Raw genomic sequence first — 27,619 nt, 5'->3', positions numbered from 1 at the left:
CTTTAAAGTACAAACAAATAATTAATAATAAACTTCTAATACTACGTTTTAAGACACTTTCGTTTTTTTTGTTGTTCATCATCTTGTGTTGTTGTTTAATGCAATTTGTTTTAAAATATATTATTTTTTTGTTGTTTTTATTTATGTGTGGGTGTATGTCTTTGTTGCATGGATTTGTGTGTGTGTATCTTTTTTATTTTTGTATTGTTATATAAAAATTAAATATTCTTTATACAACTGCCTTTAAAGTTCTTGCAATTATTTGTTGTGATAAATTTAAGTTTTTTGTTGCTGTTAATTATTGTTATTGCGCTTGTGTGGAAAATATGTGAAAACGGCAAAATATGCTTCAAGTATGTTGCATTTATTAGTTTTATTGTTTTTTGGGGGGCCTTAGTATGCATAAACGAATTCGCTTTTTATATGTAATCGTGTATACATAAAATTAATATATACATATATCGGTACTATATATGCACGTTATTCTAAGGGGTATGTACGTTTTTTTGTGTTTTCTTTTTCTTTTTTAAAATAAACATGTACAAAGTATCAAAAGACTTATTGAATATAGCAATCATACAATACACATAAGATAATAATGTTGAACAATATATATATATATGTGTGTGAAGAAATTTGTATACACGTACACACGATATATGTACATGTATGTAAATAAATATAATACAAGTATAAATATTTATTTATTCATAGACATACATATATAAATATGTATGTATATATTTAAATGTGTTTGTTTAGCGCTTTTCTTTTGCTGTGCATCTTTGTTTTCCCCTTATTTGTTCAAATAACATTTAGCAAAAATAGAGCCTGCCTTATTTACAATACAATTTTTGCTTTTGTAATTTATTTTCTTCTTTTTGTTTTGTTTAAGCAAAATATATAACTTTATATACGATTTGTGTTTCATCTAATTGTATATAAGTATATACAGATTGTGTTCAATCACTTCACGAAATGACAAACACTTTTCTTAATTTTCTCTCTGGATATCAAGTTTTATATCCCATCTTTTTTCTTGACTAACTTATTACAGAGGTTTTTATGTGCATATATTGATAGTTTATAATATGTATGACTTACAATTTAGCTTTTAGAACTAAAAAACAAATTTTTTCCAAACAACTCAAACTTATATGAGATATATATATGTATATATATGGAATTATATATAAATAAATATATATAATTATATATATACACACATATATAAATATATAAAACTATAGACTATCTGTATCGTGTGCATATATATTATTTATGTATGAAATTATTGAATACAAAAATATTGTAAATATATGGTCTGCTTTTATCTATGTTGGACTTGAATTACCATGCTTAAGATAATATTTTATATATGTTGCATTTATCAGAAATAGGTCTAAAATATATACAAGAGTTGAGATGTGAAAATAAACTACGCATGCGTGCCAGAACAGAACAGGATGATTCGTCTGGATTTATATTATATTTCTGCATATATCTGATTTTCAACTAATTTGTTCAATGTTTTTCCTTTTTTTTTTTTTTGAGCTATACACAAATTGTCTGTTCCACTTGACTAGCAAATTTATTTACCAAGGGAGAATTGATGAAAAGTAGAGCTAAATAAGCAGTGAGTAGTGTCAAATCTAAAATTAAAGGTAAAGGTAAAGGTAAAGAATCCATAATCATCATGCGCGATTAACTAGATGGGCGTATGAGTGTGATGTTGCTCGCTTTAAGATGCAACATTATTGCAACCTTTGGGTATAACTAACTATACAAAATATTCAAAATGTTTATCTCTCTTTTTAACTACAAACGAAAGCGAAAATTCAAGCTTTTGCATGTATATATATAGATGTGTGTAATTACTATTTACAAAGCCTTAGAAAGCAACATTATAAACAATTGTAGATTTAAACGCCACTAGGCCAATTGCGACGAGCTGCTGTTGACGGCACGGTCATCAGTGGTCACACTTGACTCAGTAGTAAACTCCTGGAAGCTTAGCCCAAGACTGTTGTTTAATGGCACTATGCTGGTAATAACATCGCTTACATCTCGCCATTGCTGGTGCTGGTTCTGGTGCGGCTGATGCTTACCAGAATTTGCAATTGGGTCCGTAATGCCGCCATTGACATCGAGCTCAGCGTTGTTATTATCGCTCAGTATGTTGTTCAGGCACATATTAAACTCATCATAGTCCACATAGTTGCCTCCGCATTCTGAAGATGAGGCAACATTGCCCAGTTCTGGCATTAGCAAGCTAACCGCATCGATATTCACATCAGCTTCCGTGTAGCTACTACTTTTAATGTTGTGATAAGTCAGCAACCGCATCTGATCGGGATCGGGATCATCCATTTCCTCGTAACCAAGACCACTTTTATCTGTAGTCTCAATAAGACTCAGGGCTGAAGACAGATCAATGAGATCTTCCTCTAAATCACCAGAGTCGTCATCACCGTTGCTGTTCACCTCCAATTCGCCGTTAAAGTTTTGCGCCTGGACCAAAGGAAAACCAGTACTGATATCAAACCGTTCTGCAACAACGTCCAGGTCAATCAGCTCAATCAAGTCATCCTCGTTAGCATCATTCGAATGGTTCAAACTCTTAGCCAAGGCGCAAAGCTCTGGTCACTTGTAGTCACGCGATGTTCTTCTCCGTCGTCCCTCGGTCAGCATGGATTCTCCAATTACTACAACAAAAGGAATACAATTTAGACAAACGCGTTTCTTGAGTATTAGTATATAAGTCGATAATTAAATTTCTCTTAAGCTATTTTTTTAGTCAATTTGTTACGTAACTCTTTTTTGCATGCAAAAAATATATTATAATTATATATATATATAATATTGCTTGAAGTGAACAGTCCACTGCCGATACATTTACAGATTTTTTCCAATCGACATACTCAACTGGTAGACGGTCACATGACTTCTTATCCCTATAACTAACTTGTCTAATTTTATTGCGAAGCCTACAATTACAATAAACTTTTTATTAGTTTAAAACTGTATTGAAGCTTTTATTTAATTTTACAAAAATTGTATGTACCTGTTAAATTTTAATCTTTCCCTGTTATGTGGAAAAACAATTTGCAATCTTCTCGATTGGGTGTTTCCAAATTGTCCGTTACTCTATAGATTATTACATCTCAACTGAACATCATTATTAGATATATTATCTCATACTCTTAATCTGGATTTGAGAAAACTGAGAGCTTCCACCACCGACCTTTTAGAATTCTCTTCTCTAGTGATCAAAGGTTTTCAAAACAAATTTTAGGCTGACCTCATATACATACATATTAGAGGTGGAGAACTATCGATGGCACTATCGGGACTATCGATGGTTGGCAACTATCGACACGCTCTCGATAGCGGCGCGCACTTTCGATAGTGATTAATCGCTATCGGCGATAGTGGTCGATATTTTTGCAAATATCTTTGTATACCAGCAACCTCCGTAGAGTCGGAGAGGGTCTTCAGCAAAGCGGGACAAATCATTGAAAAAAGGAGTACAAAATTAGTGGTTGAAATAAATATATAAATAGCAGTTAAGGTACACCTACAAAATAAAAAATCATTCTATTCAAATAATTATTATTCAATATTTTCAGATAAAGATTGGAAAACCAATTTTATACTCTCATATTTTAAATAAATATGGATTACTTCAAAAACTAATAAAAATTATTTTCTTTTACTGCAATATCGACAATTATCGACGATAGATTGTCCTTGCTATCGTCGATAGTCGATAGTTTATGGAAATTATCAAGCACTATCGATGGCGCAGACAATCGATAGTTCTCCACCTCTAACTTGACATGCTTCATTTGTCGCATAAGCAACATGCAAAGCCATAAAAAAAAATTAAAGTGTTTCCGCTTAACTTCCTTTTATGGGTATCTTTTGACTATCAATAAAATAACTCAAAAAGTTATTTTATCTAAGTCCGTCTGGTGTTCCTCAGGGTTACCATCTCGGTCCTTTTAATGTTATTGTTATTGTTATTGTATTTGTTATTGTATGTTATTCTAACATGTTAATGCTGATGTGTCAAGATCAACCTGATCTTGATCTCTTCCATAATTTCTAATCATGCTTTTAATTTGTTTCCTCTCATTAGAGTAGACGATAAGATTTATTTATGAATTCTCTTTGCTCTTAGGCTAACATTTGATTAACATATTTCACATATTTTCATTAGGGTTACTCAAGGCCTTGAATTCATCAAACGATGAACAAGATAATTCATAACGAAAAAGCTGTTTTACTGCTGCTTCCCTGTTAAATTTTGGAGTATAATCCTTGCTTTTGGTTACCTCAATACTTGAATCATAAAAATAGATCGTACAAATAATATTTCTTACGTTTGTGCTGAGAGGCTTCAACTGGGTTCCATGAATTGAGTTACTCTCGTAAAATATTTCTTTGCTAATAATTATCGTATTATGGTTAGGTTATGTTTATATTAAAATTATTAAAAGGCAATACTGATTCGTACCAACTTAGTCACATTAAATTGTCTTTCCCAGTGAGTCACACTTATAGTTGTACACCCTCGATTATCGCTTACTCTCTATTCATTCAAATACTGTTTACATGAACCTTTTCTCTCGCTTATCTCCTAACCTCTGTATAACCAACTACTCTAAGCATTTGCATTTTCTAGTCTTCTGTGCTAATTACAACTACTACTGTACTTTTGACGTAGAGGTATCATATTTTAATATACAAAGCTCTGTTGTATCATATTTCACAAAGAATCTATAATTAACATGGTGTGGAAACTGGAACAAGTAACTATCCTTTCATGTAATATTATTGCTTTTTTCTGAGTATCACTTAACTCATGCAGTGAGATTAGATTCCTTTTGTTTAAATACTCCAAGAATTCTTAATTCATAAATTACTGAATTTATACGTTGCAATTGATGATAATTTATTTTAACTATAAGATTCTTAAAGGTTTTTTTTATACCCGCTACCCATAGGATAGAAGGGTATTATAACTTTGTGCCCGCAGGAAATGTATGTAACAGGAGAAGGCTATAAACTATTTATATTCTTGATCAGCATTAATAGCCGAGATGATCTAGCCATGTCCGTATGTCCGTCTGTGTGTCTGTCCGTATGAAACACTGGATCTGAGACTATAGGAGATAGGGCCATAATTTTTTTCGACAGCATTTGTCAAGTTTGTTTCAAAATTTTGCCACGCCTACTTCCGCCCGCGCAAATCAAAAAATCAAATAACAAGCGTAATTTTAAAGCTAGAGCTGTCAATTTTGGTGTATATAATAATAACAATAGTATTTATGATTCCCGAAAATGTGGTGTGCGATCAGATACAAATTGTCGAAGTTATTAAAGAAATACTTTTTTTTATGGGCAAAAACGCCAACTTACTAGGGCCGACAATCTGGTATATTATGCCGTCTATGGTATATTTTGAATGTGACACTATATCGATATACCGAATATAGCACTTAGTATATTTTTAGTATTTTCGGCATACTTTGAAAATAATACCGCAATATTTTGCTTTTATTCAAATTGGGTAGCGGGTATCTCACAGTCGAGCACACTCCACTGTAGCTTTCGGGCTTGTTTTTTTTATATCTACAGCTCATTGTCGACTTTAAATAAATAAATAAAAATAAAAATAAAAAAAATTAACTCACCTGCACTACGTGTTTTACGGCGCGCTTCAGCTACACTTTCGATGATTGCATTTGCTGCATTTGTCGAATTATTCACACCAACCACTCCAGAACCGCTCCCTGCAGTTTTAGCCGGTGTGCCTTTGGGTTCGGCAGCGGCAGCTGCAGCCGCAGCAGCAGCAGCTGCATTGCTGCGACTAAAGATGATCTTGTTGGCAGCCGCACTTGCTCGCACACTCCTTCTCGTTCCAATCTTCTCATCTGTTGGCGAACTGGCATTCACAACATTATTATTGTTTGCTAAATTGTGGCTGCTGTTGTTACTGGTCGCAGCTGCTGCTGTTGCCCCACGTGTTGCATGCACTATACTTGTATTATTATTGGTGCTGCTATGGTTATTGGTGGTAGATGTTACTGCTGTCGACGTAGAATTGTTAACCGTTTGCAATCCACTATTGATTGTGTGAGTTGTAACCTGTGCTTTTACTGTCTTCTGCATCTGAGTGGGGGTAGCATTCAAGTGGATTGCTTCTGAAAAATAAATGCGACTTATGTACTTAAGAATACGAAATCTTATTTATAGTCTAAACTCTGTTTAAGCTTACTTTGCTGTTGTTGTGGTGGATGCACTACATTTCTTCGTGTTACGGTTGTGGTTTTATCCTCTACTTGTGTCTTTGAATTACGCACTTTGCCCGCCACTTCAATGAGCGGTTCGTCTGAGTCGGAAGACTCAATCTCAATCTTCTTCGTTATCATATGATTGACAGCGGTCTCAGTTGTCTCGGTATTGTTATTGTTATTGCTGATTCGTGTACGTTTACTATTGCTGCTAATCGAATCAACGAAGAGTGTAGCATCGTTGACGGCACCATCATTGCTACTGCCGCACTCGGACTCCTGACGCCGCCGCTTGTTATTGTTGTGAATAGGCGTTGGTGTGCCACTCAAGCGGGGACTTGGAATCGATGATAGCCGCGATGTGCTTCTCACCAAAATGGTGGACGACGTTGTTGTGGCCGAAGTTGATGTTGCCGTTGTTGCTGCTATTGTCGTTGGCTGCTGAGTTTCTGGGCTGGTTTTAAGTGCATCTAATGGACTTTCTAAGCGACTGCTCGCGCGTGTTCTTATACGTGATGTCTCCGAATCTGACTGCGCAGGTATTTCAATTGATATAGGCTGTAGTGACTCAGTCTGGGGTTTCTCTTTCTCCTCCTTTTCGAACTCGTTCTCCTTTTTTTTATGTGCAATTGTAGACTTCTCTTCGGTTTTAGATTCTGATTGAGTTGAAACACAAACTTTTGGTTTATTTTCTTCTTCCACTGCAGTTGGCTCTTTCTTAATGGAAAGCAGTGTTGTCGATAGTTCCTCCTGCTTGATCTTCTCTACTTTCGATTTCATTGCAGCTTCACTTTTCGGTTCCGTGTCAGAAGTAACAGGAATTTTCCTGTCCAAAACATCAATATTGTCCGTCAATTTCTTGATGAGATCATCGTCTTCGAGCATATCAATATTCTCGCCATTTAATTTTTCATTCTGAGATGTTATTGTTGTCGACAAGTTATAACCACCACTACCCATGATTGCCGCCGCCGTTTCTTTGAGTACGCTGGCCACAATATTCTCCAAATCATCAGGAAAGTCTCCCTCCATTTTGGCCAGTGCTTTTTCAATCTCATCATCAGCATGTTGCTGTTGCTGTTGAAGTTTACTACTATGGCAGCTGCTTGTTGTTGTTGTATCCATAGCAGCACAAACAGTTGTCGATTGTATTATCGTTGCAGCCGCTGCCCCTCCCGTCGTCACTTTACTGGAAATTTGTTGCTGTTGAAGCTGTATAGGGCTGCTTGAGGTTTGTTGGTGCGGGCTTTTTTCCGAGAGCGCATCCATTGACTCTATTCCACTATCTTCACCACCGCCGCCATTGTTGCCATGACCAGGAGTGCCATTGCTGGCCGGCGAATTTCGTAATGTGTTGACTAAAACAGACGAGGGTGTCGGAGACGCAGTGCTGCTTGGTCCACTAATAGTCACCGCTTGCTGTTGACTCACATGGTTATGTTGCTTGGATTGTGTTGCTGACACTATTGCTGCTACATTGCCCAGCTCATGGCCATTGTTAATCAGGTTGGTGGAGTTCATGGAAAGAGCAACTGCTCCTGGTAGCTTTCTGTCGCCAAGCATGGGCGGTAATGTTGTTGTTGTAGCTGTCGTGGTCGCTGATGTAGAGGATGTGCTAACAGTTATCATAGTTGCTGCATCGACGCTGCTGTTTGACGTCTGTTGTTTAGTTATTTCGACACGCTTCAGCGTCGTCGCACTGGGCAACATTGTTACGGCCGCCGCCAGTTGTTGTTGCTGCTGTTGCTGCTGTTTCTGTAGCTGCAGCTGTTGCACGGCGGTTATGTATGGCGGCGGCTTATGGTTTTTTGTCATCGGCTTGCCACCCAAAATGGGTGTAATCGTCGCTGCTGTCTTGATGGGGTTCTTTAGACTTAAGTTGTTAAGCAAGCGACTGTTGTTACTGGCAATGGCATTGTTGTTACTCGTGCTGTTGTTGCTGTTGCTGTTATTGGTGGTGGCTGGGTTGCTGCTTATTGCGCTAAGTGTAATGCTGCTTGGCAAAGAGGTGGCGATCTTGCTGAGCTGCTGTTGTTGCTGCAATTGTAATGTCGTCGTCGTCGTAGTACCAGAATTTGTAGATCCCACGGTCAACAATTGTCCATCCTGGCCGACCTGCGCCTGTGTTTTGTGCGCCTCAACAATAGCGCTGATAGTTAGACCGTTCTTGCCAGCCACAATTGTTGTAGTCTTCGCATTTGTTGTTGATTGCAGAGGCGGTGGCGGAGGTGGAGGCGCCTGAGTAGTCTTCTGAATTAGAACTCCTGCAGTGCTAGGCAAACCATTGACATGCGTTGCAGGTGTTAGCTTAGTCTGCTTGTTGTCTGAAGCTCCATCCATTAGCAGTATTTGGTGTTGCTGCTGTGCCCCGCCTTGATCACTAAATGTACGTTTCAGCTGTCGCATTTTCTGATCTTCATCGACAACTGTGGTTGTGGCTTTCTTTCTGTCTTTTCGTGTATTTTTCACTACAACTGAATTTTTGCCACGCAGACGAATTTGAAGCGGCGGCACACGAGGCTCATTCATTCCGACAGTAACCGCCTGTTGTTGTCCAGTTTGCTGATGTTGTTGTTGTTGAACATTGATGTAGACTGGATGATGTTGTTGAGGCTGATGTTGTTGCTGTTGTACATTTTGGTGATGCGTCTGAGAAGTTGGCAACGTTAGCAAATGTGTTTGCAATGGCATTGGCTGCTGTTGTTGTTGCACATGATTACCATCCACTATGGCATTCAGTTGAATATGCTGCTGCTGTTGTTGTTGTTGCTGCTCAAAAGCTGCTTGCGTCATTTCGACTTTATCGAGCTTGAGACGCAACTTTATCTTCTCATCGGCAATCGCTGTAGCTGCAGCGGTTGCCACTGTTTTAGATTTTCCATTGCCCTTCGCACGTTCACGCTTTGGTTTTGGAGTTGTCGTTGCTGTTGCGTCCTTTGTTTTGCGTTCCTTAACACCCTGTTGTAGTTTCTCACGCAATAGATTTTGTTTCGTCGTCTTCTTGTTGTTATTACCACCAGGTACGAGAGAATTTGTTGCACCACTTCCAACTATCGGAGAACTGTTTCCAGAACGCTGCGAGTCTGAGGTGATGCCGGTCAAGTGAACCTGTTGTTGTGGAATTTGTTGTGTTTGCACTTGCATGGGATGACATGAGTTGGCGATTTGATGCTTCTGGTTTTGATTCTGCTGACTTTGTACATTGGTATGATTCAGTTTTAGTTGCTGCGGTGCTTTCCTTGAACGGCTAGACGCAGATTTATTAGATGCAAGGGAGTCACGAGAGCGCTCCTGATCGCTGGTAACAGCTGCCGGCAACTGCTGACCACCAGACATTGCTGAGTTTGAATCTTCTTCGGAGAAGAGATTGCTCGGCAGGAGCATGTCATTAGCAGGATTAAACCCAGCGTAGCTGCTGCTGCTCGACATACTCCGAAAATGTAACTGCGTTGTCTCTTGTTCGGCCTCCGTATCGCTATCATCGCTGACCATTGGCTCCATATCGCCGGTGTGCGGATTAATAATGAATTGCTTTTGTTGCACATTTCCGCCAACACGTTGTGGTTGTTGTTGCCCCAATTTCTTTTGAACTACCACTTGTGCATTAGTATGATGTACTTGTTGCTGTTGCACTTGAATTGTTTGCTGTTGTACTCGATGAGAGAGGTGCTGCTGCTGCTGCATCTGAATCTGGCGCTGTAACTGATGTCTTTGCTGTTGTTGTTGTTGCAGTTGGAGTTGTTGCAATTGTGTTAGTTGAGTTCTCTGTTGTTGCTGTTGATGCAAGATTTGCTGTTGTTGATTATAGGGCTGCATTTCGAGTATGTGTGATTGTTGATGCGTCTGCTGATGCTGTTGTTGTTGGAGGGATTGTTGTTGTTCCACCATGCAGCCAGGCGTTTCTTGCAACGTACTAAGTGCATCACCCACATCCATTCCAACTGCCGACAAATTGTCTTCAATCAAATCCAAGTCTAAGTCCTTAGCATCCTGCAGTAACGATTCAAGCTCATTTTTATCCTCGAGGCTAAGCGTTGAGTCGAGATCACAGTTTAGAGTCGGTAGTAAAGCATCCAAATCATTGGTAGTTAAGGCGTCAAGGTCGGACAATGAAATCAAAGGATCATTCAAACTATGGCCAACGTTTGAAGTGTTCGAAACATTTGTTTGAGGTTGTGCTTGCTGTGTCCCCAATTGTTGTTGGGCTGCCATTGACAGTATTTGTTGCTGTTGGTGCTGTTGTTGTTGCTGCCGTTGCCCTCCCGGCACAGATATAATCTCAGCTGCATTCGTTGCCGATTGGGTTGTTGAGCCGTTGGCTGAATGAATTTGCTGCTGCTGCAAGTTGTATTGCAACTGATAACGTGTAAACTCCTGGAAACTGCTCTTAGTAACCGAGTCCATCGGTTTACTAAGTGCAGGCCATCTTGAACTACCCGCCGCCGCAGCCTGGTTGTAATCTGGAGGCGGAGGTAGAGGGATCTGAGCATTGCCCGCGCCCGTTACAGGTACAAGGTGTGGATTTTGCAAATTAGAGATTGAAGACAGCTCTTTTTGCTGCTGTTGCTGTTGTTGATGATGAAGCTGCGCAAGTTGCTGCGGGTGTGGGCTATTGGGTGCTGTCGAAGGCGACAGCAGATTTGCTGGCTGCGTAGGCTGATGATTAGCCATTAACGGACTGTGCATCGAGTGGTGGCTAGAGGCAGGTGAGTGGGCAATCGGCGACGCTCGACCATGAGGCATAAACTGTTGCGGCGTCTGTGGGGAGGATAATGGCATGCTCATAAGGCGCTGTTGCTGCTGTTGCTGATGCGTCGGAGGGGGCAGACCTCCTCGAATTTGCTGTTGTCTCAACTGTTGCTGTGGCTGCTGTAGGCTTAGATTACTGAAGCAATCTATGAAAATATAGAATACTATTAAATTCAACTTTCTGTTTCATGTCTGCTCAATATCTTACCATTTGGCTGTTGTGTAAGAAACTGCTGCTGTTGATGTTGTTGTTGAGGAGGCATAAATCGCGGCTGCATACCCTGCAGCTGATGTTGCCGTTGTTGATGAACCTGCTGCTGTTGTTGGTGACGCAAGGTAGCCACTTGTTGAAAGCGATGTGTTGGCCCACCTGGATACATATTCGCAGTGTTGTTGGGACTGAGGAGGAGCGGTTGCTGCTGATGCTGAATGTTACGCATAACCAAGGGGCCTCCTCCTGTAGGGGATGATGGCACAACGGCATTACTCGGTGCATTCCCGTTGTCAATCGTTGCTGCTGGTGTCATAGCGAAATCGTTTGGAGTCGCCGAGGAGCACCGCATTGGCGAGTTTGAATTTATCATTTGAGCGCTAGGACTCATACTGACAATGGGTGATTGTGGTGTTGTTGGCGCTGACATTTGGGGCGATTTCAATTGATTACTAGTCATCACATTCCCGTCGTTTTGCAACAGATTAACTAACAATGGTGATGATATTGCAATGTTGTTACTGCCTGTTGACGTGGTTGTTGGCGAAGCAGTGGCTGATGATGATGTTGGCATATGATGATAGCTTAGAGTTGCCTTTGTACCCGCACTTGCTGCGACAGCTGTAGCACTACTATTGCTTGATGCTTGATTTAGGCTCGAATTTGAATTCGGTCCCAGACCAGGATATGGCGGTGGCGGATGTATGAACTGAGATTTATTCGAGACTACTGCAGCACCGATTCCCGTCGCCGCCGCAGTCGCCTCGCTGTTCGGCGAAGTTTCATTACCTAACAGCTTGAGAGTAACATTCGGAGGAGGAATCGGTGGTGGACCTAGGCCGCCAATGACAGATGTGCCTGTGGCCGCCGTACCCGTCGTTTCTCTGCCCTGCAAGACACGTGCTTGCCGCATACTTTCGAATGGAAAATCCGTTGGCACATTAAGCGTACCTACAGGCGAAGGCAACAGCGGTACCTTGCCCTCCATGGGACACACTGTGTTCGGCGACTTAAAGATGGGGGGCGTCGTGGCGGCACTGTTATTATTGTACTGCGATGGGAGCGTCTGCGGCGGCGGCAACGGCAGTGTTGGCTGTGCCATTATTTTCTGCTGCTGTTGCTGCGACAATGCATCTCGCCGCTGCTGCTGTTGTTGTTGGCCTAAGATTGCATCGTTTTGCATCGACAGTTGCGTGAGTCGCTGTTGCTGAACATAAGCTGCCTTGCTGGTACTGGGGCCATCAAATGTGGGTACTGCCGATAGTTGCGCCGACCCACTGGCACTAGTAACGCCAACGGTGAGAGCGGCTTTGTTGGAAGACGTGCCAGCCGCCTCAATTGCACCGCCTGCGACATCGCTTAAATTATCTGTCAAGAATTGAGACAAATTCATTTTACAATATAACTATTTGAAAAAAGAAATATCGATATTCTTACCCTTTACTTTAATATCTTGTCCTCCAACTTTTAAAGTTATCACAGAATCGCCTTCAGGCTGCACGGACAGAATACCCAGGGCTCGCAGAGTGGGATTGCCCTCGGCAGCCAGTTGACGCAGTCGAAGTACTGCATCCCATGGGAGAGACACCGATATCCGCACTGACGGTTCAATCTGCTGCAAGTCGTCATCGAATCGAGGGGTTAAAATATACATTTAATTAAGTGAATCAACTAAATAAAAACAAAAATATATTTTCATCGAAAACTCGGCTTTCTTCAAGCATAATAAGGAGGGAAGAAGCAAAATTAGGAGTAAAATTACTAGCAATCTATCGACTTATCGATTACATATCGTCTTGTCTATAGATGATTGCATTTCTTTTTATGCAGCCCTGGGAAACGAAACCAAGTGTAATAATCGTATTTTCCAACTGTTTACAACTAAAATGTATAATCATAAAAACAAAATAATATTATTCACATGTATTCTTTTTCATTTTACAACGATTCACAAACTTTTTTCTGGCATGTTGGACTAAACAAGACAGCGAAAATAAAAACCAATTAAACATTTTGACATTTCTGTTTTGTGCTGCAGCTTCGCTCACCGTGCGAGCGAGATGGTTATATGAACTTCTTGGAAATTCCAACAACAATTAATTTTAACAACAGAAATATAATATGCATTTCAATGCACAATTCATCTAGTCAATGCATTTAAAAAGTAGAAGCTTAGGATTTAAAACTTATTTCTAAGCTGGCCTAATTAAAAAACATCACGCTGTTTATTCGAGGCCACAGGTTGCTCACGTTCTCATTTTGGCCTCTTGTTGTTATCGATACCTCGTCGTCGCCATTTTTCTTCCGACTTGGAAGGGTGTGTGGTGTGTGTGCAAGAGGGAAACGGTAACCAAAATACTGCTCTGTGGCTGTTGGCCACCGTCTTCGTTCGTAAACGGCAAGCAGCGGATCGTGCCTCAATAAAATCCCAAAAAATAGACACACACACATGTATAAATACGTTGAACGCATGACACGTCCAAAAAGATTTTTTTCGTTTTGTTCTGTAAACGAACACTACATGGGTGACGCAAGTGATTAATAAGCAACAGCGACCATTCTCACCACCCGTAACTTCTTTGCAGCAAATGCAATAGCAGATCAGCTGTTATTGCAAACTTGATGGCGGCAAAAAAGAAAGAAAGCTCAGCACTTAACAGGGTGAAAGGCACATATAGGCGACTTTGATTGGACTTATAACTCACCTGTTTAAGTGGCATATCATCACACGGCAATCGCACCCGTCGTAGCAAATTTAATTGGCAATATGATGCACAAATGTTGCATTTAACACAAATCACTCACAATTCTGCTTGCTATTTAGATTTGAATAACGAATGCCTAAGGAAATCATCGTGGCCATCAAATGATTTCCAAATTAGAACTCGTTCACTGTGTTTTTCTCGTCCTTTGTTGCACTTAAGCAATAGCATGTTTGCACTACGCGCATTTTCTACTAAATCTTCAACTCTTCAATAATAATAATGGTACACAAAGCAAATCCAAACTGTTTCTTCATAAATTGCCTAAAATTTTTGTTGTTGCTTCTGTTGTTGTTGTCTTGTGCACGCACACATGCATAAATACAAATATATATATTTATATCCAATTGTTATTTTACTCGACTTAACTTTAACCTCTACAACATCTTTGTTGTTCCCGACGCGTATTTCGGATTAACACAACGTGTGGCAAGGGAGAGGGCGCGGGCGGGCAAAAGCACTGGGCGCTCCTCTGCTGCTTTTTTCTGCTGCGGCCGATTGCGATTTTCGTCAGTTTTTCAACGTTATTAAATGCTGCTAACTGCATACAAACGCGAACGTTGCTATTTACAAATAATAGAATGCACTTTTCACAGCTTTTTAGTACATTTTTGTGGTCATACAATTATCTACTTTATGCATAGAGAATAATAATATTGCTTTTCACTGGCACAGAATCTTTTTTTGTCACGATTTGCGATTCGTATAAAAATTTGTATCGTAAATTAAAACGTTATACGAGCTCTTTTAAAGTTTATAACCACATAAGCATGTAACTGATCATTTAAATCTGATTTTAAGCTTATTGCTATTGGTATAGCGTATTGTTTTTGTTGTTTATTTTGTACAAAAATCTTGTTAATTATTGAAATTCCACGAACAATAACAACCGCCATTTGCATTCGCCTTCTGTGACAGCCATTTTTATTTTCCAGCCAATGTTAACCTACTAAATTTGTACATAATATACTAAATATTACTTAAGTGTTGATTTTCAGGGCTACCATATCAAACAAATAAAAATAAGATGGGTGCGACATGTTTATTATTGAATTTCCTTAACGAAAGAAATGTTAATCATTAAAGAATACGAAAATTGATAAACTATTTTTTTCTCACATTTTCCGTAAAAAAGTATCGATAAATCATATATAAATATAGAAAACATAATATTTCCAAGTTAGGGGCAACAATTAATTAATAGAAATATTAAATTCTTATTCTTATTATTTTTAAAAATACAGTGGTCTAAGTTGATAAATTGTTTTGAATATCCCACTGAACGATGTATTAAAATATAATTTAATATTCTCAGCGTGTGGCAACAGTCTGGCAACATTAATTTAGCATTTATAAAGTCTGGTAACGTCAAAAATTATATATTCTTTGCGAATGTAAGTAATGTGTGATTGAAATTAATTTTATTTGAAAAAAATTGGGTCCAAGTAATAAAATAATTCATTCAAAAAAAGCAAAATTCATTATATACGGCCAAGTTGTTGTACACCGATTGTTGTTTCCATAATTAAACAGCGTCCTATGGCGACTCTTACACAAAAGGTTACATAACAGCTGACTACTGAAAATTTTATTTTCAGCCTCCTTAGTAAGTTGAACATGGCCAACACTCCAGCAGCATCGAGCAGCGCCGGACCTGTTCTGCGTGGTCTACACAATGCCACCATCAAGCGTAACTTGGCTGTGGCACTCGGTCTGACCGCCGTCATTACGGTTGCTTTTAAAATTCTGGTCAATGATCCAAAGAAAGCCGCCTATGCAGAATTCTACCAGTGAGTATTGAATATACAAAAATACATAGCTTTCAACCTACAGTGTTGTCTAAAATATTTTATATGGCTTACAGAAAATATGATGCAAACAAATCCTTTGAGCGCATGAAGGCCGCAGGCCGTTTCCAATCGTGCTAAACGAGCTATGGATTAGTATAAGACATAAAGTGTGTAACTTTGTTGTATTGAAAACTAAATAAGAGTTCAATTCTCAAATTTTCTCTTGTGCGTCTTTGTTAGAATTGTAAAGGAGGAAGAGGACAAGATGTTTTTACCTTTTTACTCAGTCAAGGACGTTGCTGTGTCGGTTTTTAAACCATTTATTTACTGGTCTTTACAATCTTATCAAAATAGTGCACATAACAAACACAAAAACTAGAAATAGAAATATGTATATTTGCCCGCGGACTTAAAATCTAATGGCGAAATCCTTGTAATCTAGTCGATTCAAATTGCTTTGATTTCGCAGCTCGCATCGTTCGATTTGACAGCCCGGCGAACCTTCACTGGATAGCCATTCGATCCTACATTAATATCGGTTGTTATCAGTACTTCAAAAGCTGTGCCAATAAGAGTAAGTTCGGTTTGTTACATACATTTTATCCACCTCCACCTTGGGCCCCTGCATTTTTCCTACTATTGTGCCACGCTTACTGTTTTTCACCCATCCAGTGATTCCTGCCTTGGTGCAACGGTCTCGCGTGTCTTTTGTAAGATTCAAGCCTGTCAATTACACATAAATTTAAGAATTAATTATTGATTTTATAGATGTTGCTTACTAGATAGTACAACAAAGCAAAACCAAGGACATCAATGTAGCTTATTTTTAGCACTGGGAGCGATCAATGTCTGCTCTGGTCACGTAGCTAGCAATGGGTACATCTGATGAGTTTTGTACATTTTGCAAACTACAACTAGCAATTTGCTACTTTTACCTTGAACATGGCCATACACCTCGAACTCCAGAGTGATCAATTGACGAATATCCGGAATGCCCATTGTATCTGGCGTGCAAGAGATTGTGATTATATAAAACGCAGTGTGAATGAAATCACAGGGAACTTTGTAATCCTCTATGTTACGATTGGACTTCTTTTTAATTCGATAAAAGCACGAATCTTTAGACGAGTAGTTATTGAAATTTGTTAACTGTATATTCTGAAAATTATTTTTTAATCGAGAGTCTGCAATTTGGTGGGTATGATTTTTAGCAATGCGACGTTGAATTCAAACTAAAATGCCAATTTTCTTTGTTTCACGCTTTGCTAGCAATATCAATTGCTTTCTATTTTGCGCTTTCGATTTGTATTTACGTATTTATTTTAGCTGCGCATTTTTTCGCCCAGTTTCCTTTTACTTTTTATTTTAAGCAAATTGGCCTTACGGTTCGTGAATGTTTATCACTGGGTACCCTACGACCAGTCTATATACGTAGCACTCTAATGCGAATACGTTGCTCAGTCATTCATTCACTAGCATCGTGAGTGTAATTTTTATATGACCGATTTGGTCGAGAGTCGGGTAGACGACCTTGACCTCCACATTTTATTGTTTTTAATAGTAAATTTCTTAAGTATTAAACATTTTAAGGTCTACAGCTGACCTTTTATAAGGTGTCAGACAAGAAAATAGACCACATATTGCATATTTGTTTTGTATTTACAATTATTTCGATGAATGCACTACATGTGTGTTGAAAGCGAAATCTTAATTTCAATTTACGATATAGTACTTACATATATATAAAATGAAATCGAAACATAAAACAAATTAGAACAAAGGCACATTTCTTTGAACATACATTCACATATCTAACATTATATAGTACGCACTACGGTCTATTCCGAGTATACACGTAGTAATTATTTTGTACAGTACTACTATATATACAAGTTGGAGCTGGTTATGACCCTTGTCTAAATGCTCATAACCCAGGCAAAGGCCAAGCCAGGCCAGACCAGACCTTTAAGTATGCTTGCTCCAGCAAACATTGTTATCGATTCTTGTGTAACAATTAAGTTGATCCTTATAAAATTAGTTTAACAGTTAGTCTCTATTTAGTATAAAGTTTAAACGAGCGTAATTAGTTAAATATGAAGCAATATCATTAGTCATTGACTGAAATTCAGCCTTTAAATGATCTGTGTCGCATTTTGCGGTTTCTCTATAAGATTGTGTTGTGCCTCCTTGTCCTTTTCCAAATGTTTTGCCAGTGTTGCGTGTTCTGACTTCAGGTAATAATCTGGTGGCTCGAAATGGCCAGCGTGACTACTATGGCGATACTGCGCAGACTCTACCTTCTTGCGACGTTCCCGTAGAAAATGCAAGCGAACGTAGTTAATCGGTATAAGGACACAGTCAGCGCCGGATCCCTCAGCATCAATGAACACTCCTCGCACCAGAATGGAGTTGGAACACTTCAGAGCGGCGAGCAGTAAAAATGGAATGACGTGTGTAATCCAGAAGCTCAAAATACGATCGTCTGTATGAAGAAGCGGAATAAGATTAGTATAGAAATGTGAAAGGTGATGCCAATAGTCTCTAATAAAATACCGGGATACAGGTAAACATCAAGCAGATTCCAAATTCCGCGCCAGGCATTAACCGCTCCAAAAAAGATCATTAAATAGTAAATATCGCAAATAATTAACTTGAGAATGCCATTAATACGACGGCAAACGTAGCGCATTAATGGTTGAATAATAAAGGTGATAAAAACAGTTAGGTAACCTATCAGCTACATATAGTGAAAAGAGTGAAATCAAAATTAGTCAGAAGACGAAGATGTGGATATACTTACCAGTGAACCCCAGGCAGACTTCGCTTTGTCCTGCGGAAACAAGGTTAGGTCAAAGATTCCCCAGAGACCTCGCCACGCAATTACTACTAAGGTACCAATTACAAAGACAGAGAATAAGGTGTCTAACAGATAAAGTCCAGGTTGATTGAAACCCTTAACATATAAATAATAATTTGGTTATTCATTTATATTTGCAAATGACTCGCATTATTCATTGTTTCCAAGATAAAAGATTAATTGGTGACTAAATAATTTAATTTACTGAGAGATTGTTTATCTCACCGATATTTTGAACATTGTGTCCACCTCGAAATAGTCGCTTTTGTGATCCATGGTTACTGTGTAGGGAGCTGCGCCTAGATTTCGGAGCGTTCGAGTGCCGACCAAAAAGAGCAGTGCGATTAACGTTACCACTGATATGATGACCAAGGAATCTATGCTTGTCAGCCAGTCGCAGAGCATCCATGACCCGCGCCACATGTTGACACAAATAATACCAAAGACGGCGGTGTAAATCCGCGAGATGGCGTAGTATGTAAGTCGTCGCTTATCCGGATGTATGTGATCCTTGAAAAAGTCCTGAGTGACGATAAATATAAAGTGTCCCAGGCCTCCAATTAGAAAAGAAGCTAGTGCCGATAATGGCAAGCTACTGGGGATGAGAAGGACTCCCATGAGTTCCCAGGTACCCCGCCAGTAGGCGATCACGCAGGGTGCAACGACAAGGCAGGAGAGCAGTACATCCAATATCTCCAGAAGTAGCTCATGTAGATCTCGGCGTGGCGCATCCGCTGAATATTTCCTGATAATTGGAATTGGATGCTTATGGGTCTGATGTACTGAATGAGAATGTGGATGCGAGTGAGCATGTGAATGAGGATGCTGAAGGGGTTGGGAATGACAATGAGAATGTTGTGGTCCTGTGTGCTGTTGCGATAGGTGTATATTATGCTCGGATGCCGTTGTTATAGCATGACATTGAGATTTCGTTGCCCTTGTGCAGCTGCTCACTATGATCGGCATTGGGGAACCTGATGAGCACTTGTCCGTGTTCAACATTTTGTGTCTTCCGTGAATGACAAAATTAATTATTTTCTATGTTGCTGTTTTTGCAAATTACTAATTGTTGTCGCTTGCCGCTGTGTGTGTCGTAATATTCACTAGTCACAACTTGCTCCTGAAATTGTGCGCACCTCAAAGAGAACAGCATTCAACTGTTCGTCTGCGTTGTAATACTGTTTTTGCAGTAATGGCGTTGGATTTGGCGAATCTCAAATGATGACATTGTGGTGTACTCTCCATCTGCCTTCTGCTGCTCCTCTTTGTCTTCCCCTTCGTCACTTCTCCCCCTGCTTCCGCCCTTTAAGTCGGCGTCGTCAATGATCGCTGCACCGTTGCACTGATAATACTTTGGCCTGATAATTATTATAGTAGTTAACTAATAGTCAGATTATGTGCTCTCTCTCAATTCCCAGCCAGACAGCTGTCAGTCGTCTATCTCGGTTGTATAACTCACATCCACATTAACGTCCACCAACATTCACAAATGCTGCCCAGGCCCTGACTGCTGTTGCTGCGCCTGAAAATCCAAAGAACAATCATTAAATGACATTATAGTACTAGGCGTTTACATAGTTTATGACAAACTGTCGAATAGAATGAGCTAACATACAATGCCGAAGTTAAAGGATTGCCTTGTGTTCACTTGTAAAAAAACATAGCAACAGCCAGAATTGCCTCTTACATTTGGCTGTTTAGTGCAGCATTTTATTATGTTACTGATTTTCTGGTAATCAGTTTACTTAAGGCTTAACTTAAAAGTAGAAGTATAGAAGCGTACACTAAATATCACACCCCATATAGCTATACTATCTTATAACAGTGGGACAACCTCATTTAATCTAAATCAGTAGTATAATGATTACTCTGCGGACTGGAGTTTTCATTTTCCCCTAAATATAAATTTATATAATTAAATAAATTTAAATTTAGAGATTTTTATACACTTTTGATCTCAGAAATTTATTAGTGTTAATTCTAAAAATGCGATTTGAGTGATTCGTATGAATTGATTTTATAATCGCTAAAATAATTATATTTTGGGAAATTGCATATTATTTGGAAACATACAGCGCTTTCGAATATTTTCAGTCTATAATTGGTATTTTATTGATATATCTTAGGGATTATATACACATGCCACACGTATGCAGCTTTCATTTAAATTTTCAATCTAATGTTGACATTTTGCATATTACTCACTAAATTAAAAATGTAGTGTGGTAGAGCCCTCAATTTTCAATATACAGAAGTGCCGTATTATTCTTAAAACCAAAGCAACCGAACAGCAGTAGCCGTTTTATAAAAACTTATAAGCTAATCCAACCACATTAAAACTATAATAATACTATAATATACATTAATATGTGAACATAATTAAAAACGATGTTATACAAAATTATTTTTTTAGGAATAATACAGACTATAGCTATTATTTTATGTATTTATGTAAATGAACTGTGGCTTCAAAGTTAAATCGACTTTTTCCGATTTTCAGAGGCTGAATTGAGGGTAGCAAAAAACGAAAGCAAACTTGATCTTCGTAATATTTGGGAGTTCATACGGACAAAAAGTCAGACGGACTCGCTGTTAACGATTATCAAGGATATATAGCATATATTTTATATGGTCGGAGATGCCTCATTAATATAATAATAAGCTATAATTCTCTTCAGCTAGGGCTACCTATAGGAGGTAGCTGGTATATGTTAATTATTGATGTCAGAAGCTCGACAAGCATCTGTTTTTTTAAGATTTTATATTTTTCTGGTGCATGAATAAATTATAATTATTTATTATTTACTATTATATTATTTTCGAATTTTAATTTTTAGTGTTCAACACAATTTGTTGACTAATGTTAAGCATGTCGAACAGCTATTACTTAGATACAATTAAAATAAACTTGTGAGCTTACAGCCTATGCCTTGATAGGATATAATCAATGCGATCACACTTGTCAGTGGGCATAAAAGTGTAGTGTGATGTGTTCACTTAAATATAGCTTCAGTCAAGTACTTAATAGATTCAATTTAAGATGCCATCTAGCAAAAATATAAGTAAAACTGTTCCGTGAAAAAAACGAAAGTATTCCCAGCTCGACAAGGCATTGACAGAGACTCAGATTTGAACTTGTGATTGTACATAGGAGTATATTTGTACATATATACATTTACATATATATATGTACGTATCTTTTTATCTACTTAAGTTCATGTTTTCATATTAGTACCATCATTTGGGGCTTTTGGATGGGGAGGTGCCTATTAGGGCTGGATAATACGAGTACTTGAAATACATATGCTCGAGCAGGTGAATGCGAAAAGATAACCTTTATATGTACATAAATTTACTCATATGGATCATACATTTCCATGACGACGCCAAAGAAGAAAAGCTTAATTTTAATTAGTGGATAATAAAATCCTGACATTTCTTTTTATTAACAACATTTAAAACTGGTGAAAATTATAAAAAGAAGTTGAAGTACATATTCTTTTGAGCGGCCAATTATTCCAAACGAACCAAGAGTATTTTCAATACGTATGCGAGTATACATTAGTATAGGAAATTATGTGTTGTGTGCTAATTAGACAAACCCAAAACACATGGAAAAATTTAAGTGATTTAAGCGGCACAGGATGTTTGTGATTTGCTACTGCGGCAGCGTATGCGCAATAATTAAACATGCTGCCGCAGTCTCCATCTCTGCCTCGCATGGGACCGACTCGAGCTCTTGTCTCTGGCGTTAGCAATGACTAGTTGAAGGTCCAGCTGGATAGATTGGCCGTTGTTGCGAAAGCAACAAAAATAACAGCAATAACAACGTTGCTGCTGAGTTTGGGTCAAGCGCATTCGCATTTAAATCAAAGTGGTGAATTTGCTTTATAAATGGAATGGAAGTCCCGCGGAGAATATCATTAAGGTAGCGGCTGCTCAGCAAGACTTCCTCGAAATATTAGGGGTCGTTTGCCATTGATGCTTATAATGATGCTCGTGATGATGATGATGATGATGATCTGATAAATCCAGCGAACCTCACGCATTTCAAGATCACCAGAGATATTTATTGAGCGGATCCGAAGAGGAAGAGAGACGGAAAACGAAGCGACCTAGCGGGACACCGAGTGGGAGGCACACAGCAAACATTATTCAAGTTCAAATCTAAAAGTAGAACAGACAACACGACTCATCCCAATCATATTGTACTCCAATTACCCCAGCTAATTGACAAGGAACGGGTGACAATACGAATTCCAATTGGACAATGGCAACGTCGATGTCGTCGTGCATAGTGCTTGAAAATTTTGCGAGGCTTATCAGAACAACCCCCAGATCTGCTTAGCTCTAAGCTAATTACATTTGTCAACAGCGATCTGCTGCTGCTGCACTCTTAAATGATATTCCAGTTTAAATTTATGCGAATACCTCGTATGTACATATCTCGCGTAAGTCTCTAATCGAATGTTTACCTTAGTACCTGTATAATACTAGTATAACTGCCTCTATTGCTGAACACTTGTGAATTTTATTACTTTTTACAGCTTTCCCGCGAACTGGAGGCTTTTGTGCAAACAGGTGGAGATTTGCATAAGGCAAGCACAATCACACACTACCTTAGATATACAATTGTTACCATTCCTCTCGCTCTACTTTACTTTCATGATTTGCTTTACCCATTAGCATTGACAGCTTTACATAATTGGTTCTTCCAAAGGCTTTTTATATATGCAAATACATATTATATTATTTTTTTTAAAGTAGTTGAATGCAAGGCAAGTAGTTCTGGGAATATTTTACTCAAAAATATTCCCAGAACTACTTGCCTTGCATTCAAATGACAAAAGAGATTAAGAGAACGATTCTCTTGTAATGCTTATTTCAAAATATCAAATGCAATTGTAAGTGTCTTTCTTAAAATTAAAAGCCTTACGATAATTTCAAATCATCCGTTTAATTGGACATAATATAATATTATATATATATTATGAGGGACATCATCTGAGTAAGTTTTAAAATAATATTTGTACCTATTGGACCATCAAACCATATACAATACCAAGGTTCCACGTTGTACGATTAAGTATCTTTTGGATCTAAATCAAATATTGAACTGGACTAAATAAATTTGATTTGGATGGTGCTGCAGCATCTTCCATTAAGGAATAAAAATTGAAAACTAAGTTTTATATGTTCCTAATCATATATCCAATCTTTTGGTAAACTATGAATCAATTGAATAATAATTTAGATAAAACATATGTGCCGAACAAAGAATTCTCTATTTAATAAAAATCAAAAATTCTTCTACATCGGTGGTAATTGTTTACCGTTGAAATTAAGCAGCGGTTACGAATCTGGTGTGGCGGCGTCTCCGGCGATTGCAATTGGTGAGTGCGTGTGCGGCAAGTGCGAGTGCGAGAGAGCACGACTACGAAAAAGTAATCCCCTATCGCGTGTGTGTCGTATTTATGTACATATGTATACGTAAATATATATTAACGTACTTTTGTATGCACATACATATGTTATGTTGATACTACAAGTAAGTTCATGAGTATGTATGTTCGTATTTTATCTATTGTTATTTGCACTGTTTGTAAGACGCGTGTAAATTTGGAAGCACGCAAATGAGTCCGGTTTCACTACGAATCATACGTTGGTGCCATCATCCTGCACTTCGAAAAAAACTGTGTACCGGAAGTGTAATTACACTGTTTGGAGCAAATGGCGGTCTCGATTGATTTTCGATTTATGATCTTCCGTTAGAATTTGACGTTTATCGAAGAAGTTTGATGTTCGAATGAACATATGCAACTTTTTGGCGCTGCTATATATACTTATAGTCGTACTCATAGAAATGGACATACAAAAACACACACACAGATTTACACCAAGAGTCACACACTCCCACATAAACATTAATGGGCGCACGGCAGAGGAACAGACACGTTCACAAACGCACTCATATATGAACACACACACACGCACACAGTAGTAAATGCAATCTAGTTTATTCGTACGGTTATTTGAACTCGGAGATTTTTGCGCGGCGAGCTTACGATGTTGGATTGGAGGCTGCAACATCCAATGAGCTGATCACTTTACTCGCAGTCTGTCGTCAATGGCAGCGAAAACTGAACTGCGTTTGATGTGAGTTTTGGATTTGAACTGAGTTAGGGTCGTCAGCCATGAATCGGTCCCCAGATTTCGCACTCGTACAAATACTGTCATACTGTCATAAACCCGGTGAGTGAGCTTATCAAAATAGTTCACATCGTTTCGGTCGAATCGGTTGTTTTGGATACGACACACACCCCATCGTCCCATCTCTGAACTATAGCTGCGGCTTAAGCTTCGCAAAAGCTTGTTCATGTTTGACGAATTCGGATTCGAAGTGTAAATGATTAATTTTGTACCCTTGTTCTAGATGGAGCTTATAACGCGTTGCTTAAACTTTCGTTTGGACTATGCGATAACTTCAGATTTGTCGACATTTAAATCTTTGATAAAAAAGTGTGTCTGGTGAAGTGTTTTTTTATTGCATCGTATGTAAGATTGTATCGCTTTTAGCATACAATCTTTGTTATATTACATTTATTTCTTATAATAAAAAGCATAGTTAGAAGTGATAAAATGTAGGCACAAATGAATAAAAGCGATTGAGTTAATATCTGATTATTTGGTAAAAAGCTACAATGTGTTTAATAGAAGAGGGTAGAATTATAAACAGATCGATTGCGCACTGAGACCTAAAGGGCCAATACAACTTTGAAATCATTTGCACTTAATAAACTTATTAGAATACATTATCTACTATTAGTTAATAAATATTCAATTGCATTCTCATGGGAACGTGCAAGTGATATAACTACCTTCTGGTGACCAACTTTCGCATTTACCTCATAGCGTAAATGTATGCGAGAATAGAATGCAATTAAGATAACAAAAAAAAATTCTAAATTTCTAATTAAGTTATAAAACCGCCATTGATACATCGATGATTTATTATTCTACCAAATCTTTGCTAACTGTGATACAGTCATATTTCTCGGATCAATCGCCGAATGCGTTTGTATATTTAATGTTCAAAGCGAATTCGCAGCCTGTTGCATGTTGGAACCTTGAATCATTTATTTCCCACCGGGGGATGCATTCATTTGCTTAAATGTAAAGTAGATATTCATATATATGTATATATTTCGAGTGTAATTTTTGTAAAATTTTAGTGAATTCAGTACAATAAATGTAGTATAATTTAATGGCGATCTAAACCCGTGTAGAATACACACTTTTATTAATTATAATAGTTTTATGACACATGTGATTATGCCTACATCTATGCCTACATCTCTGAGATCGATCCACTGTTACGGATGGACTCGAAACCTACGAGCACAGAAAAACCATTGTAGCAAGAATATGGATATGTATAATATATAAATGTACCCGTTCTATATTGATATTAATATTCTAATTTACTTACTCACTTAAATTCAATGTATTGAGCAAATAACATTTTTCAATTTGAAAGTAATCAGTAAAGATGGGAAATTTCGATCTAGTCACTTTAAAAAAAGTGTTAAGAGAAATTTTTCATAATAATTTCATTGAACCAATTAGAACGTGCTTTATTCTGACGATCTAACTTTGGCGAATTGCATGTGACGACAACAATATGAAGTGATTAATTAACCTATTACATTTGTTAGATTTCCTTGTACTTTTAGTATATTTCATATGTGGTTTAGTGGTCGTATAAGAACGTATTTATTCATTTAAACATGTTCAATAACCGGAGATCGTATTTGGAAATCCATTTTAAAAAAGCCAGACTCCCTATTGTACGCACTTTACAAATTTCGCCCGCTATGACTTTAGGAGGGAGAATCGCTGATTTTAGCAACACTGCTATGACGACTGATTCTTATTGTTCTTACAATTAATTACATTCACGTCTACTAATACTAATAATTTGAAAAGCAAACACAATCGATAGGTACGACATAAACGAAACTATTGATGCTTGTTGCTACCGATATTTATATTTTCTTTTACTATTATTTCCAAAGTGAATAAATGCAGATAAAAAAACAAATAATTTGCATTTGTAAAATATTCGAGACAACATAATACCGGTATAACTGACCTAACGTACTAGTGACTAGTCATATTCAAATTTCATATGACCATCTGACACACATTTTCACTTCGATCGCATTACTGTTTGTTATGTCAAAGTTATTTATTTTTTTAGCAATTACTTATGCAAATAAATTGTTTTCGGTGATAAAATCGATTTTGTATTAAGCTGCTAATTATTAGCTTATTTGTATTAATTAATCTTGGCCACCACAACTTCTATTTACATACTACAAGCAAGTCATTTAAGTCGGACGCGTGTTTTTTCGTAAACTGAAAAGTTGACAAATTTTTGGGCAAAAATGTATTTCCAAATTCAATTCAACCCAAGCCAGACGCTGGCTGTGCTTATCAGCACTGATAAGAATAATTGAGAGGATTGCGCACTCACACCTATTAGAATGTGTTTACGTGAATACGAGTATGGGTGTCATTGTGCTCCTTTTCTACTCTGATTACAATCCGAATCATATATATATTGTATTCTACATATTTTGGGGTCATCACCAAAGAATTGTTAAAAACAAAAATTTAAGTTCCCTGTCATGATAACTATTCAACCCGACTTAAATGAACCCTGAATTGATGGAAGCCGTATTAAAGAATTAAAGCATACTTTTAGGGATTCTTAGTTCTAAAAATCAATAAACCTTACTATACTTTCGATTATATTCTGGATATTTTAATTCACACTGAACTATACACAATATTGATATGTGTATAGAGTATATGAATGGTCTGCAATTAAAAAAACCAAGCAATAAAGCCTGGGCAACGTCTGCTTATCAATTGCTTATCAACAGCCA

General features: G+C 37.9%; 4 protein-coding genes across 8 annotated transcripts; 1 reads left to right on the top strand and 3 right to left on the bottom strand.

Annotated features, from left to right (window-relative positions):
- Positions 1-1,530: 1,530 nt before the first annotated feature.
- On the bottom strand, positions 1,531-14,938 carry LOC132790016 (serine-rich adhesin for platelets). The gene is made up of 6 exons (XM_060798427.1): positions 13,965-14,938; positions 12,697-12,874; positions 11,257-12,627; positions 6,284-11,194; positions 5,700-6,209; positions 1,531-2,705 (listed from the first exon to the last, which is right to left on the bottom strand). The coding sequence occupies exons 1-6, from the start codon at positions 13,977-13,979 to the stop codon at positions 2,644-2,646; spliced, it is 7,047 nt and encodes a 2,348-aa protein (XP_060654410.1). The 5' UTR covers positions 13,980-14,938; the 3' UTR covers positions 1,531-2,643.
- Positions 14,939-15,284: 346 nt separating this feature from the next.
- On the top strand, positions 15,285-16,027 carry LOC132787741 (cytochrome c oxidase subunit 6C-1). Its single transcript, XM_060795028.1, has 3 exons — positions 15,285-15,415; positions 15,620-15,811; positions 15,886-16,027. The coding sequence occupies exons 2-3, from the start codon at positions 15,639-15,641 to the stop codon at positions 15,947-15,949; spliced, it is 237 nt and encodes a 78-aa protein (XP_060651011.1). The 5' UTR covers positions 15,285-15,415; positions 15,620-15,638; the 3' UTR covers positions 15,950-16,027.
- Positions 16,028-16,115: 88 nt separating this feature from the next.
- LOC132787731 (acylphosphatase-2) lies at positions 16,116-17,051 on the bottom strand. The gene is made up of 3 exons (XM_060795017.1): positions 16,747-17,051; positions 16,408-16,534; positions 16,116-16,335 (listed from the first exon to the last, which is right to left on the bottom strand). The coding sequence occupies exons 1-3, from the start codon at positions 16,808-16,810 to the stop codon at positions 16,221-16,223; spliced, it is 306 nt and encodes a 101-aa protein (XP_060651000.1). The 5' UTR covers positions 16,811-17,051; the 3' UTR covers positions 16,116-16,220.
- Positions 17,052-17,298: 247 nt separating this feature from the next.
- On the bottom strand, positions 17,299-27,009 carry LOC132787689 (uncharacterized). 5 transcript variants are annotated; one of them, XM_060794966.1, is made up of 6 exons: positions 26,821-27,009; positions 20,128-20,190; positions 18,894-20,026; positions 18,612-18,764; positions 18,365-18,548; positions 17,299-18,293 (listed from the first exon to the last, which is right to left on the bottom strand). In XM_060794966.1, the coding sequence occupies exons 3-6, from the start codon at positions 19,668-19,670 to the stop codon at positions 17,944-17,946; spliced, it is 1,464 nt and encodes a 487-aa protein (XP_060650949.1). In that variant the 5' UTR covers positions 19,671-20,026; positions 20,128-20,190; positions 26,821-27,009; the 3' UTR covers positions 17,299-17,943. The 5 variants fall into 5 exon arrangements, with proteins under 5 accessions (XP_060650949.1, XP_060650942.1, XP_060650932.1 ...); XM_060794959.1 differs by lacking the exon at positions 26,821-27,009 and adding an exon at positions 24,002-24,801; XM_060794949.1 differs by having other exon boundaries at positions 18,894-20,190.
- Positions 27,010-27,619: the final 610 nt, after the last annotated feature.

Source organism: Drosophila nasuta, chromosome 2L (assembly GCF_023558535.2).
Source record: "Drosophila nasuta strain 15112-1781.00 chromosome 2L, ASM2355853v1, whole genome shotgun sequence".
NCBI lineage: Eukaryota > Metazoa > Arthropoda > Insecta > Diptera > Drosophilidae > Drosophila > Drosophila nasuta.
Note: the sequence above shows the minus strand (reverse complement) of the source record. Positions and strands in the feature narration are given on the sequence as shown.